At 39.9% G+C, this 18,142-nt stretch overlaps 1 protein-coding gene across 1 annotated transcript in view; it reads right to left on the bottom strand.

The window, feature by feature from the left end:
* The window catches only part of SUSD2 (sushi domain containing 2), a 28,230-nt gene that overhangs the window by 174 nt on the left and 9,914 nt on the right, over positions 1-18,142 (bottom strand). The window contains exons 9-16 of the mRNA XM_010582255.1: positions 16,454-16,597; positions 14,779-14,934; positions 12,782-13,030; positions 11,409-11,681; positions 10,784-10,966; positions 6,036-6,126; positions 5,256-5,290; positions 1,569-1,621 (exon numbers count right to left, since the gene is read on the bottom strand). Of these exons, the coding sequence (XP_010580557.1) occupies positions 1,569-1,621; positions 5,256-5,290; positions 6,036-6,126; positions 10,784-10,966; positions 11,409-11,681; positions 12,782-13,030; positions 14,779-14,934; positions 16,454-16,597 (1,184 nt within the window). The remainder of the gene's footprint in view (positions 1-1,568; positions 1,622-5,255; positions 5,291-6,035; positions 6,127-10,783; positions 10,967-11,408; positions 11,682-12,781; positions 13,031-14,778; positions 14,935-16,453; positions 16,598-18,142) is intronic.

Below are 18,142 nucleotides of genomic sequence, written 5' to 3'. Positions count from 1 at the left end.
CGGGCGCGCCAGGGGCAGGGACGGCGGCGCGGGGGGGCGCGGACGCGCGCGGAACGCGCAGGGACAGACACAGGGGCGCCAACGGGGACACGCGACGTTCGCGGGCGGACACGGACGCGCAGGGACAGAAGGACGCGCGCGCACACACATCCAAACACTGGGGGACACAGGCGGACGCAAGGAGACACATGTACCCCCAGTGATACAAACGTGCAAAGGGCCAAACACGGCAGCAACAGACCGTGGAACCGAAGGAGAAGGAGCAGTGTTGGCTTCTGACACTGGTGAATGCACATGCAGAAAGACAGCTTTGCTTTTTTTTTTTTTTTTTTTCCCCCGTCCACAGCAACCAGCAAAGGACCAAAAAAAACCCAAAGTCAAGGTGGTACATTATGAAGCTATTGTCTAAACTTTTACAAAGGCTTATTTGCTGACCTGTGAGATGCTTTAGCAATGGCAGCGCTTCTTTGCTGAAAAACAACCAACCGAAAAAAACCCCACCAACAGAAAAAAAAAAACCATACAGAAAGTTACGCTTGCTTTGTCAAGAAGAGGAGGGCAAACGTCGTCGTTCTTGTAGCACCTTTACCCCATTGCTATGTAATGGGGTGGCACCTTCAAGCATCTAAAAGGGAAAGCGCAATTTTGCTACTCTGAAAGAAGAAGCAACAAAATACAGTTTGCAGGCTTTAACTATTGTATCAAAACACACTATGGTAGGTCTCACTTTTAGCATGCAGAAACCTCCCATCATATAAAGCTGTAAGGTTGATTTTGGGGAGAAAAACGTGCTTAAATTTATTTTGGCCTTTGCGAGCTAGCATGGCTTTACATGTATATTTTAATATCACAGCAAAATAATGTGCCACATTTTTATTACTTTGGGCTGAATTCCTAGTGAATGTGGATTTTTTAAGCTGATGAAATACTGAAAAGCAATAGCAGTGTTCTGTTAGCTTGGTGTTACGTGGTTTGTTTGTTTTTTTTTTTAAATGGTGAATGCAGAAATACTTAGTTCCTCCTCACACATACAATATAGAAGTATGTTCAGTTACTTGGCTCACAGAGTCTGCTAAGTCCTGATCCTGAACTTTGGTTGGACAAGAGCACTGCGAGCAGATGTGATCTTGTTGCCACCGAATATATGTGTATGTGTGTGCACGTGCACCCGCGTGTGTGTATAACTAGGGAATTGGAGATCGCTGTGGTGGGAGAGTTACCAAGACCATCCAGAAGGAACAGCTTGAGGTGGTGGGTATTTGTTTTTACTGCTGCTTTGTTTATGATGGGCTAAGCCAAATAATTCTGATTCATAGAAATCAACTGTGCTCTCAGATTAACATACAAATTTTTCAGGAGGACCAGAGTTCTAATTCATTCCACATATTCCCTTTCCAGTCTGAGCTACTGACATCAAGTGCTGCTAATATTCCTTTACAAGTCATTGTGTGTGCATGCAGCACTTCCTTGTGGTACATAATGTCTAACGGCATATGAGACATTACTACTTTGTGATTTAATGACCCACAAAATTCTGCTTTCCAAGGACTGGGACCCCACTGTGTTACCTGTTCAATGAATTTAGATTCCATTTTGTCTGGCATTCTGTTCCTTAAGGACACTGGAACAGAGGAAGCTTACAAATTTTTAACACAACTTTTTAACACAACTTTTAACACAAATGTTTTAATTATTGATGACGAAGTTCACAAAATCAAGCTTATATATCTCCAAAAGGCCAGTTCAGTCTTCCAGCACCCCTAGGCAAAATCACCTTCATTCATTCTACTGTCCACTTTCTCCACTAATCAGTTGCACACACAGTTGACATGCATATGTAATCAGTTGCACTTTTTTTTTTTTATTTGAACTGTAGCACACTGGCAATGGACAGCCAGTTTGTTGCCAATGATCATTCCCCAGTCTTCTTTCAAAGTTCCTTTTTTTACAAGATTTTTTTCTTTCTATTGTACAGAATTGTTTGTATTTCAACTTATTGTATCCAAGATCACTTGTTCTCATTTTGTAATTTTCTGCTTGTGGTTTGTGGTCTCTGTTTACAAACAAAACCAATGGCAACAGGAATGGCAGCTAATAAGTAATGAATAATTTTATACTTGATACTACATGGTCTGAGACATTTCTTTCAATTTGTCCTGTTCCCATTATAATGTAAAATCTGCACTGCTTCACTCATTTAGTTTTCTTGCACATTTGGTACATAGTTTGTCCTTGCTTTTTGAAACCACCATAATTTTCCAGTAGTTTATGAATTAAAGACCTTAGAAAACCAGACCAAACAACCTGCAAAAGTTAGTAATTCTTTCACTATTGAAAAGAGTTGCATAATACAGAACTGACTTCACAAACCCTTTGGGATGTAGCCAAATGCAAATGGTGATTTTATTTTTTTTTTTTGGTAAAAGGATTCTGTACAAGGTAGTAGTTCAGAAATCGCTGTTTGATGAAGATGGTGAAACACTGTAATACAGCTAGATATTAAAAAAGAAAGAGTTTGCATGTTGCAGTTATTCAAGGAAAACAATGCAAGTTTTGCAGAACATTTCCAGTGCAGGTAGCAGATTTTTTGTTTCAAAGGTGGACTGTAATTGGGCAGTTGAATAAAGATGGATGTAAAAAAATTCATTAGCAGTTAACCTGGAAGGAAAGGTTTCGTTTTCTGAGTACTTCCCCTCCCTGCCCCCCACCCCCAATTATATCCTTTTAAAATTAGGTCAGAACTGAATAAAAAATGCCACTTTGAGTCTGTATTCAGATACTTGCCAAAATGTAGGAATGCAGTGTTTAAATATCTTCAATATCTCTCCCTCCCAACTAAAAAAATCCCCATCAATCTGCAAATTCAACCTGACTTGCCAGTAGTCCATCTGACTGTGCATCTACTTTCACGTCTATCTAAATCAGCCTTACATGGCCTCAGAGAAGGCAAATGTTTCTCTGATGATGGCTAGCATAGTAAGCTAGGATTCTTTTCATTTTACTGGCTTTCAAGTAAAAGAAGAAAAGTGCAGAGAAACCATGAACTCTTGATTTTTTCAGAACTCTGGTTCTGCTGGCAGAGATGTGACTGTTAGAAGAAACCAATGCCCGTAACTCTGAGACTGATGCTTTCAGAAGCACTATCTTTTACTTGTGATAGAGACTAGGCTGAGCCTGCCATGATATAATCCCCGGAAGTTGGTTAGCATTTCCCATACAATTCAACACTCATTATATTGAAAGCAGAAATCAAATTATAGCATACTATATAAAACCATTGTTTGTGTTTGGAAAGTCTATCTTTGTTGCTGTGGATGATTTAATCCTCTGCTATGCTTTTTCTGTATTTCATTAAAAACTCCTCTGGAATTTCATTGTTTCTTGTTCAGATACAACTGGAACCTCTGAAACAAGTTTCTGGTTGCCTTTGTGTCTTTGGAAGAAAAGACAAAGTTTAGAAAAAAACCTCAAAGGCTAGTGATGACTGTTGAAGTAGTTGCCATAATGTCATTACTTAGATCAAGGTAAGAATATTGGGTTAGGTGGAATAGTAATGTTACACCAATTTTTAAAGTACCAGTTCTGTGTAATGCTAGTGCATACCTCCCCCAAGGAACAAAATCCCTTCTCTGTCATAGACTACTGAAGATTCAAAATATTTAAATTACCAAAAGTAGTGACTGAAGGATATGTAGCACTCCTTCTATTTGAGCAACATTTGATGATATTAGAGAATACTGAAGGTCTACCGTTATTCCTGTGCAACAATCAATTTCTGTTTTCTAGTACAATGGTCTAAATTATAGGAGCAAAAGGAGAAACTGGGCAAATGTCACTGGTTTGAAAACACTGATAATGAAGGGTCTGGAAAGAAGATTGGCTTTTGAGTACAAAAAAGAGGGAAAAAATCTGAGTGAGCAGGGAACTTGGGATTCAGTGGTAAATTCTGGACTTTTTTTTTTTTTTCCTAAGAGAAACATATCACCAAAATATTAATAGATACATTTGTGACTACCTAGCAACCCTCACAACTAACTGAGAGGGAAAAGCATAAACCAATTTACCGAGCACTTTGGTATTTTGATTTCCTGCAATTTTTATTCTAAATACTGTGATTCTGCACACCCCACCCCAGCCGCCCACCCTATCTCTGCTCATAGAATCATGTGATTGTCTGAGAAACTTATCTTTCACTTTTAGGATAGAAAGGTAGCTGGGGAAAGCTTGAAAATAAAGCCCCTACTTGTTTTTCTGTTTGTTAAAGGAGAAAGAAATCTAAAAGCATATAGCATTCAATAATTAGCATTTTTGTATATTTCTATTGGCCTCGCTGCTTTTTAAGATACTTCACTCTATCTTACTATGTAATTATGGTCCTAGCTGTGAACACTGAGAGCAGGTCCTTTTCTGGATGATTGTCAGAGTTGGGTGCAGAGGCAGAAGTTTTCGAAGACCTACAGTATGTAGCACTACATCTTTCCTTTCTTATATAAAACATATGACTTGTCATAGAGTTATATTTACCCTGAGATCCAGAAGAGTATACTGTAGATGACAGACTTTCATGATTCAATAATTGTCTAATAAGCCTTCCCTAGTTAAAATTTATCTGTTCAAAATTTGTTACTGCTATACAAAGGACTGCATCCTCTATTGCTATACAAATACACAGCCCCACTGAGTGCTATGGACCTCATTGAACTCTCTCAAAATTTTTTTCATAAATTATAAGCTTTTTGTAGCATATGAAAATTACCTACAGATTTGCAAAATATACAAGAGTTTAGGAATGTTGGTGGCTTCATTCTATTTTTTTAATTAGTTTTTGATGTACAATGATGAGTTTAGAGTAGCAGTTCTGTAAGCTGCTCCCAAATGTGAGAAGTCTATGCAGCTGTAATAGTAGTGTTTTAAACCAGTGGATTTTATATGTGGGAACCTGGTGTGTGTGAAATTTGGCAAATATAGGAGGTATCCTTTGCCTATGCATTTTTATGTATGCAAAAAACACTAATTGATGCAGTTATCTACCCTGTGTTGAGTATCTTTTTTTTTTTTTTTTTTGTACAGGGGAGGAAGAAAAAGTGTTTTGGATATGAGTGTTCTCTGTGAAGTGTAGAAAACGATGCTTATGTGATTTAAAGGAAAGGGGCAAAATTTAGCAGTGTCTCTGACCCTCTGATAGACACAGGTAATTGATGTTTGAGCTTAGAATCAATGGGCTGTATTTTTAGTTATGGACACAGCTATCATACTGGGTTCTGTTCCAAGAGTCTCTGGAATGATGAACCTGCTAGAAAAGCACAAAGGCAAAAATTTATATATTTTTTTAAGTGTCTTGTTAGCACTGGCAAACAGAATGAATTATATACAGAATATATGAAATCATAACAACCTTTTAAACAAAGGACTAAAACCTCAAAGAAGTAATTTACTAGCCACATAACATTTTGTAGAGATTTCTTTTTAAAATGTAATAGTTTTTATAGTGAGCTTATTTCCGTGTGGTAGAAAGGTTCTGAGAATGGTCAGCAAACTGATATATCTTTAAAATTCTGTTCGCCTCTTTGACACAAGAGACATATAAGCATTCTCTAGGCAAATTCAAGCATGCCTTAAAGTGGGAATGTGTTCAAACATATGTGGAAAGTTACAGTATCAGGCAATGCATTCCTTAGATGATACATCAAATTTACCTATTGGTATCATGAGCACACCTGTTCTGAAACAGAACACTTTTAATCAGGTAGCCTTATCACTCAACAAATAAGTTATTTTGACCAAAGAGTCCTGTTCCTTCTCAATCAATCAATCGGTCACATGTTTGTGTGTCCTGACAATACAATTCCAACTTTGCTTCATAGTCTTCCAGCAGGATGCAAGGACTATCCAGACTTGATGTTTTTCATAAAAGATAGTAGCATGAAAATATCATTTTTTATTTCTTTGTCATTGAGAAAAATGATTTAAAAGGTCATAATACTTGTTATTTCTTTAGCAGGTTCATTTGCGTTTTCAGTTCAATTGTGTTTTACCTCTCCTTTCTACATAAGAAAGTTAGACGTGCCAGGACTGCAAGACCGACTATTCCAAATACACAGCCAAGAAGAATTACTTGTTTGATATCTGAAAAACAGAAACCAACCACAACAAAACAGGAAGACATTGATACATTTCTTCATATCTGTTTGAATGTAGTCACATGTGACAATTTTTTTAATTGTCCTTCATCCAGTAGCTTTTGTGCAAGACTAAAAAACTTCTGTTTGACTTACACCCTACAGGCGAGTACCCTGTCTCTGCCAAGTGATGAGAACCCACCATTGGCCTCGGCAGTTTGGTCCAGTGGTGATTTGCCTCTATTGTGAAATCTTTGTATTTAATTTATAATCTCAGGTTATATTTCTTGATTTTAATATGTTTTGCAGCCTGCGTCCTGGAAATGATAGACAGACAACAATTCCATAATAAGAAGACCCAAAGTTTTTTGGCATCTTCATCTGAAAAAAAGTGCAGAAGACTAATGAGATTTCTGACAACTTTCCAAAAAGAACTGTATTTACACAGAGCCTGAGCCTGAAAAATGAAACCTAAAAGGGAGGGTGGGAGGAAGAAAAAAGCAAAAGACAGACAAAACCAGGTTGCACTTAAAACCACCAAATTATTGTCTGTCACAAACAGACTATATGTATATATATTTCTAAGGCTTTATAATTTTTAGCTGCATTTTACTTCTGATTTTACTAGATTCTCCTTTTTGCTTTTGCTGGATGGTTTCTTTTTCTTCCTCTACGTGATATTCCGTGAAGGGAGGTTGCTGTGGTACTGGCAAGACTTGCAGTGGGATTGTAATTAGAAGCATAGCAAAATAATTATTAGCAGAGGATTTCCATGGAAACTTTAATTGAAGGAAGCAAAACTCAAAAGCAACAATATGCAGGCCCAACAGCATAATTTGCATTTGAAATTTCAAATACAGGAATGGATTTTGCAAAATAACTGATGTTCAATTTTCTTGTTTCTGTCTCTCTTCCTATCCAGTTTTCATAATCCTCATGCTTTTATTTTAACTGTTCTAGCTTTTGAGAAACAGAAGCAAACAGCAACTAAAAAACCTTGGTGATTTGCAATACAGAGCTTGAATTTGATGTTCCACAAAACTGCAGCAAGTGTAATGGGCACTGCACTGTAAAGAAGTACCCCTGGAAGCTGAGAATAATAGAGGGCTGGGCCCTGTGTTCTTGACCAGCATGAAAGAAATCATTTGAAAATGTGTATTTTAATAGTTCATGCTGGAAGTAAAAATGTGACCACTAATCACAGTGGCTAGGTCAGTGGTCACCCATTCAGGCGCCCAGAAGTTTGGAAGTGGTGTCCATTAATTTTGTCAGCATTTTCCTGGCATCAAGAAGGCCTCCTGTCATGGGGCTTGATAAAATGGATTTTGGTGAAAGAGTGGCAAGCTGCTGTGTAAAGAGGAAAACGGTGAAGAAAACTGACCTCAGTAACAACAGATTTTGACAACATGAAGACATTTTCTGTACGTATGCTGAATTCAGAGTCAACACAAGGAAAACCAGCACTGAATTTGAACTGTGTCTTAGACCAGAGGTGGAAATGTATTTAGAGGAAAGTAAGTACTATCTGTCAATGCTATAAAAATACTAGAGGTTTAGATATAAATGAGACGAACTTTGGACTGTTTTGCCTATCTTCTCTGGAGAGACTTGGACCCGTCAATAAAATAACCTTCTCAGACAGAGACTGATATCCAGCAGCATATCTTACGATGCAAAAGGAGAAACAAGGCTAGATACAAATGCCATTATTAGGGCACAGCAGTAAAAAATGAATGAAGAACTGTGTATCTAATTTTTATGTTATATTGCCTCAATCAGTTGTCCGTACTGTCAGTATCCTGCTGCTGTGGACAGCAATGCCATACTCCAACTTCCTGAGGCTGATAAAAATAACAATTTTTGGCTCACATTACAAATTAACTACAACCTCAAATATCAAATAGTAAGGAAGGTCTTTGTTACGATCAGATTGATAAAATTCTTTCACACCTTGTTGTTCTTTGTCATCTTTCAGGAAACCATGTGCTGGAAAACATTGGGGGTTTTGTTTGCTTCTCCATAAAGCTGTGGCATGTCCCCATCATTCTGAATGCAGTTAATCTCTGTGTATCTTCTAGCTCCTTCCCTCTGATCTCTCAGCGTTGGCTTTTTGCCCACCTTTCTCTAGTGTAAATGTCAGCATCCGGTTTGCTTATTGAGACTGACTGGCTCCTATCCAGTATGTATGTGGTTGATGGCAGCAATGGAAAAATGTTCTTAGCTTTCAGCTTGGCAAAATGTTTTGCCACTGACTTTTTAAGATCTGGCCTTACTTTGTAAAGATTGCATTCTTCTCAGACTTTTGACAGACAATCTATTCTTACTGTGAACTACAAAGCATGCTAAATTACCTGCTAAACTTCTGAATCTCTCATATTTTCAACAGTAAACTAAAGTACTCCATATGCTCTGGCCTATCATATTAAACAGAAATGTTTTGAAATACCTCTAGTTTCACTCTTTCGTTACAGAAGTTGGCCCCTGTGAACACGATCAGTTGCATATTGATTACTAACAATGACTGGTCCAAGAAAACATTCCATAAATGTTCACTCATCTATTTAAAATTAAGCAACAACTCCCTGTTTTGTGTGTGGAAATGTTCAATAATTATTTTTTATGCTAAAGTCCACAGTTTGCTGCCCAAACTCACTGCAGTTCATCTCACAAATATCACTTAAATGTGCAGAACTGAGTTGGAAATGAACAAGCAATTGGTGCAGGCCTGCAGAGGCCGATGAAATGCGTCAGCTGGCCAAGAATTCATTGCTGGTGTGTCGTGCACTTTCCACATTTTTTGGAAGGTGCTCAGAATGGAGAATCTGTTGATATGAATTATTTGATGAGTACTTTTGGGGACAATTAACTCAGCATTAAAAGTGCTTCAACATGCCATGTGGCCTTGCATCACCCTAGTGCTTTGAAATATTGCCATCTTGAGGACATTTGGAGTGTACATGGTGTATGAATAAAACAAAGTTGAAACTGTTAGAAAATATTGGGCAGTTTCCTGTAAATCATAGAGACAGCCTAGCTGCTACTAAATCCAACAATCCCAGGCTAATTGATAATCTAATGGTAGTGACACAAGAGGGGTAATAAATTTGTGTTATTTATACTAAAAACTATTACATCATTCACAATAATTTTACGGCTATAGAATAATACAGTACGTTTTGAGATAACATAATCCTTTAGAACAAAGGAGTGGAAGCCTTCAACAAGTGTGGGCTGTGTCTGCTCTTGATTCACAGAATTGCAGAATGGTTGAGGTGGGAAGGGACCTCTGGAGGTCATCTTGTCTAACTCCCCTGTTCAAGCAGGGCCACCCAGAGTCAGTTGCCCAGGACCATGTCATGACAGCTTTTGAATACCTCCAGGGAGGGAGACTCTACAACCTCTCTGGGCAACCTGTGCCAGTGCTCGATCACACAGTATAACATGGTTCCTGATGTTCAGAGCGAACCTGCTGTGTTTCAGTTTGTGCCCATTGCCTCTGGTCCTGTCCCTGGGCACCACTGAAAAGAGCCTGGCTCCATCCTCTTTGCACCCTCCCTTCAGGTATTTGTACACATTGATAAGATCCCCTGCTGAGCCTTCTCTTCTACAGGCTGAACAGCCCCCAGCTCTCTTAGCCTTTTCTCATAGGAGAGATGCACCAGTTCCCTAATCATCTTCGTGGCCCTTCATTGGATTCTCTCCAGCATGTACACATCTCTCTCATGCTGAGGAATGCAGCACTGGGAGCACTGCAGGTATGGCCTCACCAGTGCTGAGCAGAGGAGAAGGATCACCTCCCTTGACCTGCTTGCAATACTTTGCATAATGCAGCTTGGGACACCATGAACCTTCTTTGCCGCAAGGGCACACTGCTGGCTCATGTTCAACTAGGTGTCCACAGGCCCCCCAGGTCCTTTTCTGCAAAGTTTCTTAAGGCACTGATTTTATAATGTGTAACTTTATAACACACTCCTCAGAAGGCTCAGACTGGATATACGTTTGCCCCAGTTAGTTGCAAAGAAAGTTAAAACTGTATTAGTGATGACAGAATGAAGGATGACAATAAGTGGCTGGGGGTTATGCCATCATTTAGACTTGAAAAATAGCTCAAATTATGTGTATACTAAAGGATGTGAATAATGTCTAGTTCTCTATGTGTATGCATGTATGCATAGATTATATACTTATAAAGCTGCTAAAAGAACATTACATTTACATAAGAAAATTACCTGAAAATAATGCTGTAAATAAGGATTCTTTTCATAGCCTTTGTATTTTTGTGTTACGGAATCATTTTTAGCTAAGTACTATGCTTTCCTGTTTTTCTAAGACTGAGTTTGAAATTTATTTTAGGTCATCCACTCAAGAAGCATGCCTATGAGTTCCTTTCAGCCAAACCTAGAGAAAGGGAAGCATGTAGTCCTAAATCCTTAGAAAGAGTAGATACCATGAAATAAAAAAAACAAAACAAAACAAAAACCCGCCATAAACCACCTGTTACTTAGATCTGAATATTAGTCTTTCTAGAAGCCCAGGGATCTTATGTCCAATGTCTTCCCAAGTACGAGAAGTTGCTTTTAAGGGCCATCATCATATACTGAGTTCACCTTGTTTGTGATAATGATTTTTTAATGTCAATTTGTAACATTTAAAAGGAAACAGACCTGTTCTCAGGATGCAACTGGGTGTGTCTCCAGACCAGGCCCCCGTCACTTGGCAAATTCTTTCCTTTGACCCAGTGAGTTCATAGCCCTGATTGCAGATGAAACTGATGGTTGAGCCCAGCAGGTAGGTAGTTCCATTCTTTCTTCCATTGGTTGGATGATCCAGCCAACCACAAGAGATCACTAGTAAAAGAGACATAACTGGTTAAAGTATTTTGGTTTTGGACTAGCAAATCTCCATCACAATGATTCAAATGGCATTTTAGTGGCAATTCATGGAAAGACAAAGATCTTTAGGCTAACTGGAAGACAATACTTTCTGATTTTTTTTTTTTTTATTTTTTATTTTTAAGTCTGAGGAAGGCAGGTGAAGGCATAGAAGATGAAGATAAGGATTCTACACAGTGGTGTAGTAGTGGAAGAAATGGAAAGAAATTTATTTTGTATTTGTCTAACTATCCTACCAGTGCAGAGTTTTTCTGGTACAAGGACAATTCCTCCCGATAAGAATGTTTACAGGTGCATGAACCTACAGTTGAGCAAAGCCTCCTCAAACAGTGTTAACTATATAGATGCCCTCTAGAAAGAACTGTAGCGATGGATGCTTTGTGGAATGTTGTATCACCTGGCTTTAGATTTTCTACCAGCAGCTTGTGATTCTGATGAGATAGTCTGGTGGAACTTCCCACTTGAAGGCTTCTCGTTGTCAGGACATCGAATCTGCAGAACGGGTCAGAGCCACACAGCAAGACCATCTCTTTCACCAGGGGATCAGCAGGGTCTTCATAAGGAAAGAACACGGGCAAAAAGGAAGCATTGTGCTTTTCCCCATAAAAGAAATTGTTCAGTAAGAACTCTGTGTCGTAAGTAAAGAGAGAAGTTCCATTTTCAACGGCCCCTTGGGAGATGGAGAAAGAAAGAGAGAGATTCATATGTAACACTGCCTACAGACCTATACCACCTTCTGCTAGTAATCCAAGTGCTTATTTACATAAATGTAGCTAGAGCTGGAAGAGATCTATGAATCCCTACAGCTTCCTTCCAGCTCAAGATTATTTTCCTTTTCATATGCAGCATCTTAACTTAGCACTAAACATAGTGTTTGGTTAACCTGGTGTTTGATCAACTACTTAAAATCCAATTCAAATAATTGTGTAACTATGATTTTACATAAAGATGGTTTTAGATGCCTGCTGGCAAAATGGTGATAAAGAAGTACCTCAGACAGAGCTAGCTAGCTAAATGAAACATTACAAGCAACACAAATCCTGACCCTGCATGTCCCCAAATTTATCACGTCTGCCGTGGCCCTGCTTTTTGTTTTCATCCTGCTAGACGAGAAACTTCCTGAAGTAGGACCAGTGACATTTTTCAGTATGATCTGAATCCTGGAGTACGGCTACACTGTGCTTGATACAGAGATCAGCTGGTAGCCAGAGAGTATTTTGCATCGTGTTTCTGCCCATCTCCTAACCTCATGTCAGGAGGAATGCTGCAGGTTAGATATACCAGCCTAATCACTTTCATTAAATGAAAGGCAGCCATTCTTTTACACACACACCCCACACACCCCCCTCTTTTTTAAAGGGACAATTATTAAATTGTGATTTAATAAATGATTTTTCAAATTGTCAGTGTGGTACTTGATGTTCTGGAAAAAGATAGCTGACCCTGGCTATTGCTATACTTCTGTAGTACTTTAGTCTGGTGATGCTGTGTTTGACTGACCATAGTAGGTGGAATTCTGAAAGTGTATGCTGTGAAATATGAGCTCTGACTCTCAGTGGAACAAAGTGCAGGACATTCCATCACAGTTCTATCTTCAATCATTTGGCTGGGTACATTACCCTCTTGGGTAGAGGAGGGCATACTTCTCTTACTCCCTTATCTTCCCCCAGTATAGGTTGCTTAGCACAGACTTCATTTGCTGGTCTGTAAATCACAAACTCTTTTGAATTTGTAAAGAAAATGTAATAATAGACTAGAGAAATTACTTACAGTTAGCTCCAAACTCAAACAACTGCTGGGGACTTGCATGAACTGACATGGTGGTTTTATTCTTGAAGGTATACTCATCCTCCGTATTGCCATTCATTACCCCAAAGAGACCCTGGGTGTGATTCATAAAATTCTCTGGGAGCAGAACTGTCAGGGTCAGAAATCCTCCACTTCCCCTTATTTCTACTCCAGACCCAGAAGAGAACATCACTGTGATGTTCTGATCAGCTGTAGAATGGAGAAAGACACCTATAACAATGAGAGGAAGAGGACAAAATAGATAGTCATACATAGTGAACAGATTGTTGTGTCATGATTTTTAACCATTTTTCATAAAGCTTTTCCTCCCTTCCACTCTGGGCTTCATTCTGAGAAGCATTTAAAGGGAGGCCACACCTTCATACCTACAACTGTGGTAAAATGGCTACTACAGAGTAGTAGCAAAAAAAGGCCCACAATTGATACAAGCTGCACTGCCTTCTGCCAGTGTCCCAGAGCAGAAGCTTTAAGATATGAGATGATTACATCAGAGACTGGCTGTGAGCTGGAAGCACTGGTCTCAGTGGTCACAGGTTTCCTCTGTTTCTTGACTGTCTTGCCAAGACCTCCCTAATGTGGCTTCTTTTCAAAGCCCCATCACTGTCCTTTCCATTATTTTTTTCCTTCCTGCATCTCTTGGCTTCTGCAGCTCCTTGTCAATGTAGCCTACTCTCTGCTCTTCATTACACTTTCCAGCCATTTCAGGAATACTCATTGCTAGCCACAGAAAACTTCCTCCGATAAATAGGAGGCTTACTGTTAAAATTCTAGTAATGTTTAGAGTGTTTTTCAAATTATTATAAATACTAATCAAATGATCACACCCTTGGAGGAAAAAAAGTCAACTTTTCTTAGTCGTTTTGGCAGAAGAATAGAGGAATAACATCTGACCGATCAAGAGAGCTCCTGATAGGTGAATGTGAAATTCAGTTATATTTTAGTATATATTTTGGTTATATTTCACTATATTTCATTTTGCTTTGTAGGTTTCATTGTATTAGATGCAGTAAGCTCAAGGTAGAATGTGGAGTAAGGAGGTTTTAATTCCATCCACGCTCCATGCGATGAGAAGGAAAACCATTGCTCTACAAGCCACTGAAAGAGGACATAGAGGATGTGGGCATTGAAGCCACCTGTTAAAACACTTCACTGTCATTGCCAGGATTGCATGCCATCCCTTCATAATCTGCTCACATCCCAGAAAGTTCAGGCAAGCACCAGGTGTTGGTAAAGGTTGTCATTTATGTTATTTGGACATTTTGGGAGAGGAGAACATGCCACCATCCAGCCTACTGGAAAATCAGATGACTCTGCCTCCTCCTGGACACAGCATAGGTGCTTCCAGTTACAGCTAGGCTAACTGCCAGCAATGCTGATGAGAAGCACGAAGGTTGCAGGTTGTGATGTGCTCACATGAACCATGACTCCCTGCTACACCTCTCCATGAGAACACAGATAGCCACAGTGTGCTTCTCTGTAGCACACTTGATCCGTGGCTATTTGGAAGGAGAGGTGTAGCCCATAATTCTGGTGGCTATATTCCTATCCATCTTGTAGCTGTCATCAGTCTCAAAGGCCAGAAGAATCCATGCACTGGGCTAGTATAAACACAGGGCCGGGTAGGCAAATTGGATGAAAATTGCATTCTCCCCCATGCTCTCAGTTTTATTTCTTTCACCAAGAAATGGTGTGCCATGCCAACTGTGCACTACCACTGATTCTGCCTCAATCTGGCAGCAACTGAACTGAAGGAAGTCATGTAATAAGAAAATAAATTCTAATGAGCTGGAGCATTGCCTGTCCTTTGTTTCACTCCTTATAATTTTTTGAGTGACCTGCAGCCTGTTTCGCAAAAGGACACTGAAAAGAGAGTTGAAATGTGTGCCTCGAGATATTTTTAACTATGCATGGGCTCCATCGGAATACAATAGCTTACAAGGCTGATATTTGTAACTAACCTTTCAGGTCCATCCAACTTTGCTCAGAGAAGTTGACAATCTTCTGGTTCAACAGGACCTCCAGATTCAAATCCTCCGAGTAGCGTACTTCAATCACATCAGAGTTGTTCTCCTGCATGGCCACTGCAGACAAGCCTGTCACCTGAGCCCCAGTTCCTTCCAAATAAAAAAAACAGCCCCCAAAATACCCAACATGATATAAAGTAAATATGGAAGGTTATAATGATACAAGCAAAAAAACCCCTAAGGTATTTCCTAAAAATAATTAAATATGATTATTTATATTTGATGGAATTGCTAGGCATATAAGTCACATAAAAACCCACAGTATAAGTCTCCTACCAGTGTAGTATATTGAAAGCAGAATGTTTAATGCTAAAAAAGTCTGGAAATTCTAAATTCTTTATCCCAATGACAGTGGCTGAGCTATGTAAGAAGACTGGTTGATCTCCTTCTTGCACATTTGGTCCTGTGAGTAAGGCCTGGGAGAATCGAAGATAATTTCAGGGAGGGCATGGCAGAAAAAGGAAACAGAGTGAACAAAAATTTAAGAAACTGATCTTCAGAATGAATTGCTCAGTGACTCATGCCACTGCTACCACAAACACAGTAAAATCTTTCAAGGGCAAAATATTTTCTTGAAAATCTCCATCCTATCCAATGTGATATTCAGTGTAAGCATTCACATCTACATGGGTGCTGAAGTGCACAGACAATTTTTAGTCCATCCTTATAATTCTACCAGAAGTACCAAATCCTTGAAGTGCATCCCTGAGGCCAGCTGGAATATTCTTTCCTGAGGCAAGCTTGCTATTTTACACACCGCAGCAGGCACAGGAAAAGCATAGACAAAAGTACCCGACATAAGGCTTTTCAGGTTGTCGTGAGAAACATGATCCCATTCTGCTGTTTCATACTCTATTTTCCCCTCATTTTAAAGAGCAGATATATGACAATCTCCTCCTTACAGGCTCGTTTGCAAACTACCCATTCAAATGATGAAGGGCACAGGTACCTCCAGAAAGCTTCTTCTGCCCTAGGTTTCGTTTTACAAACAAGCCAAAAGACCAGGACAACCGAGCCCTTTGAATAAAAAAATGACCCCCTTAACCAACTTCTCACCAGACATTCTGTGCTTTTCTGCTAGCTTGAGGTGCTTAGAAAGAATTTTTTCCCCATCCAAAGTATGTTTTCTCAGCTCCTTCTGGGACATTTTTGCTCTGTCAACACATGCATGCATATACACCTAACACAGAAAGAAAATAAAGCAGGGCATACACTTACCTGCTTTCTATTAATTTTCAGCTACAGTACTATCAAAATGCATCAGCTAGGAGCTATGCCTATTGACTGATTCCTAGACCTGACCTTATGTTTCCTTACAGATGGAAATGGACATGGAGAGAAATGAGAATTGTTTCCTTGAGCTCTTGAACACAATGGAAAACCTTACACTCCCATTACTCATATGCAATAAAACTAGCAAATAATCTGATTAGGAAGCTATTTTTTTCCTGAACATTTTGTCTACCTTCTGATTAGCTTCAAAACATCGACTTTTCACAAATGGCCAAAAAAGAAGAATATGAGAGAAGATAGGAGGAATTCTGTAAAGTGCAAATCAAGCAACCTCGGAAGCTATTTGTCATTACTGCTTCCTCTCTTACCAACTCACCATTGGGAAAGTGTGCCTGCTGTGTTCTCCCTTGCACTCTTAGGGATGTGAGATCAGACTCTACCAACGTGTATTCTCCTTGGCCTTTGAAGGTGAAGTTCAGACCATCAAATGTGAAGAAGTGAGGATCCCCAAAAGCAGATGCTGTTTTTCAAAGCAAAAAGAGAAATAAGAACAAGCAAAACCCACAAATCATCACTCCTCGTCTTAGGTTCATGAGAAAAAGAAAGTCTCATTGTGGTGATCCAAAGAATGGCATTTAAACAAGGGAAAAAATGCAAGGCCATTCCATGGTAAATGTGGCATGAGGAACATCCATGACAACCTTGAACAGCACTGTGCGAACAATGAGAAATGTCATTCCAGTTACTCTCATCTTCCCTGGTCAACATTTAGGGCTGCACTTTAAAAGGCTGTTATGGGCAGCAATGCTTACCTGGTAGACCCCCTACCAGGGCGCTTCCAAATGTAGCTGGAAGTAGTCTTTGTAGTCAAAGAAATGGGATGGGATTTTGAAGTCTCCTCTGGCCTGAACAGAGAGAGATGGCAGTGATCCTCAGCCCCAAAACCTCTCTGGAGTTCAGCAGATATCCTTGGTTTTGCCTTTTAGATCATTAAGAGGTCAGAAGGCCCCTCTCCCCTCCAGCAAAAAAAGTAGAAGTTATGTCATCTTATCTGAGATATGACTCACAACAACTAAGGACATCTATGTGACAGGTAGGTCCTTATCTGTTTGATTATTAAGTGTTTTGGGATTGTTGCCTCTCTCAATCTCTCCCTAGAGAAAGAGTCCCCTCCATAAATCAGGTTCATTAGACCAAGGGAAAGAAGGCCATTTTTTTCTTCTCCTCAGCAGTCAGTGCATTCACTTAGGATTTTCAGACCAAAATGCATGTAGCAAATGAACACTCACAACAGAAAATCCCAGCAAAGAAGGCCTGCCCTGAGTGATACGTTCAAGTAATTTCTCCACATCGGGCAGTTGAGGTGTTTAAGCCCAGCATCCCGTGTTCCAGGAGAGTTCTGTAAGTACCAAGGTAGGTGACTTTTTTTGCTTGAGCTGATTTTGCACCGTATCCGTCTTTGGCATGCTCTGAGAAGCATTTAGCATTAAGATCTTTGCAGAGGGTTCTGTGGCATTTGAGGGTTTGCTTTCTCAGATGCTTAGTCTTGCACAAGGTTAATGAACACTCTCCTGGCTGTGCTGTAGCACAGGCGGTTTGGCATATACTTTCTAGGAGAAAGACAAGCATCTGCAGTGCTTAGTGAGAGCTGCATGATGGATTTTGGTCATGTTTGAGATATGGATGTAATGGCATAAGTATGTTTGGGAATCTTTTTGCAAGACTGCGTGCTTCACATCCCTCATCAACATGTCTTTGCTTAAGAGAGGCCTTTCTGTCCCACAGTGGAACTGTCAGGGCCCTGAGCACACTCACAGGCCTTAATTGCCTTGCCCAGTCTCGCTGGGCCCTCTACCTACATGCTCTGTCCATGGGCTCTGTCTAAGCTCGGGCCTGGGCCTTCAGTCCCTGCCTGAGCTATGTCATAGGTGTACCTGTTTCCGTCTTCAACACAGCCACGCCTGTGCCTGGCCATGAACCCTGCTGATCCGCACACATCCCTGCAACTGACTTTCTGGCTTGACATGCCTCGTCACTATGGACTTGCCTGACAATTGCTGGACTG

The sequence above is a fragment of the Haliaeetus leucocephalus genome, unplaced genomic scaffold, assembly GCF_000737465.1.
Source record: "Haliaeetus leucocephalus isolate CR32 unplaced genomic scaffold, Haliaeetus_leucocephalus-4.0 Scaffold840, whole genome shotgun sequence".
NCBI lineage: Eukaryota > Metazoa > Chordata > Aves > Accipitriformes > Accipitridae > Haliaeetus > Haliaeetus leucocephalus.
This window is presented reverse-complemented; position numbering and strand designations above follow the sequence as displayed.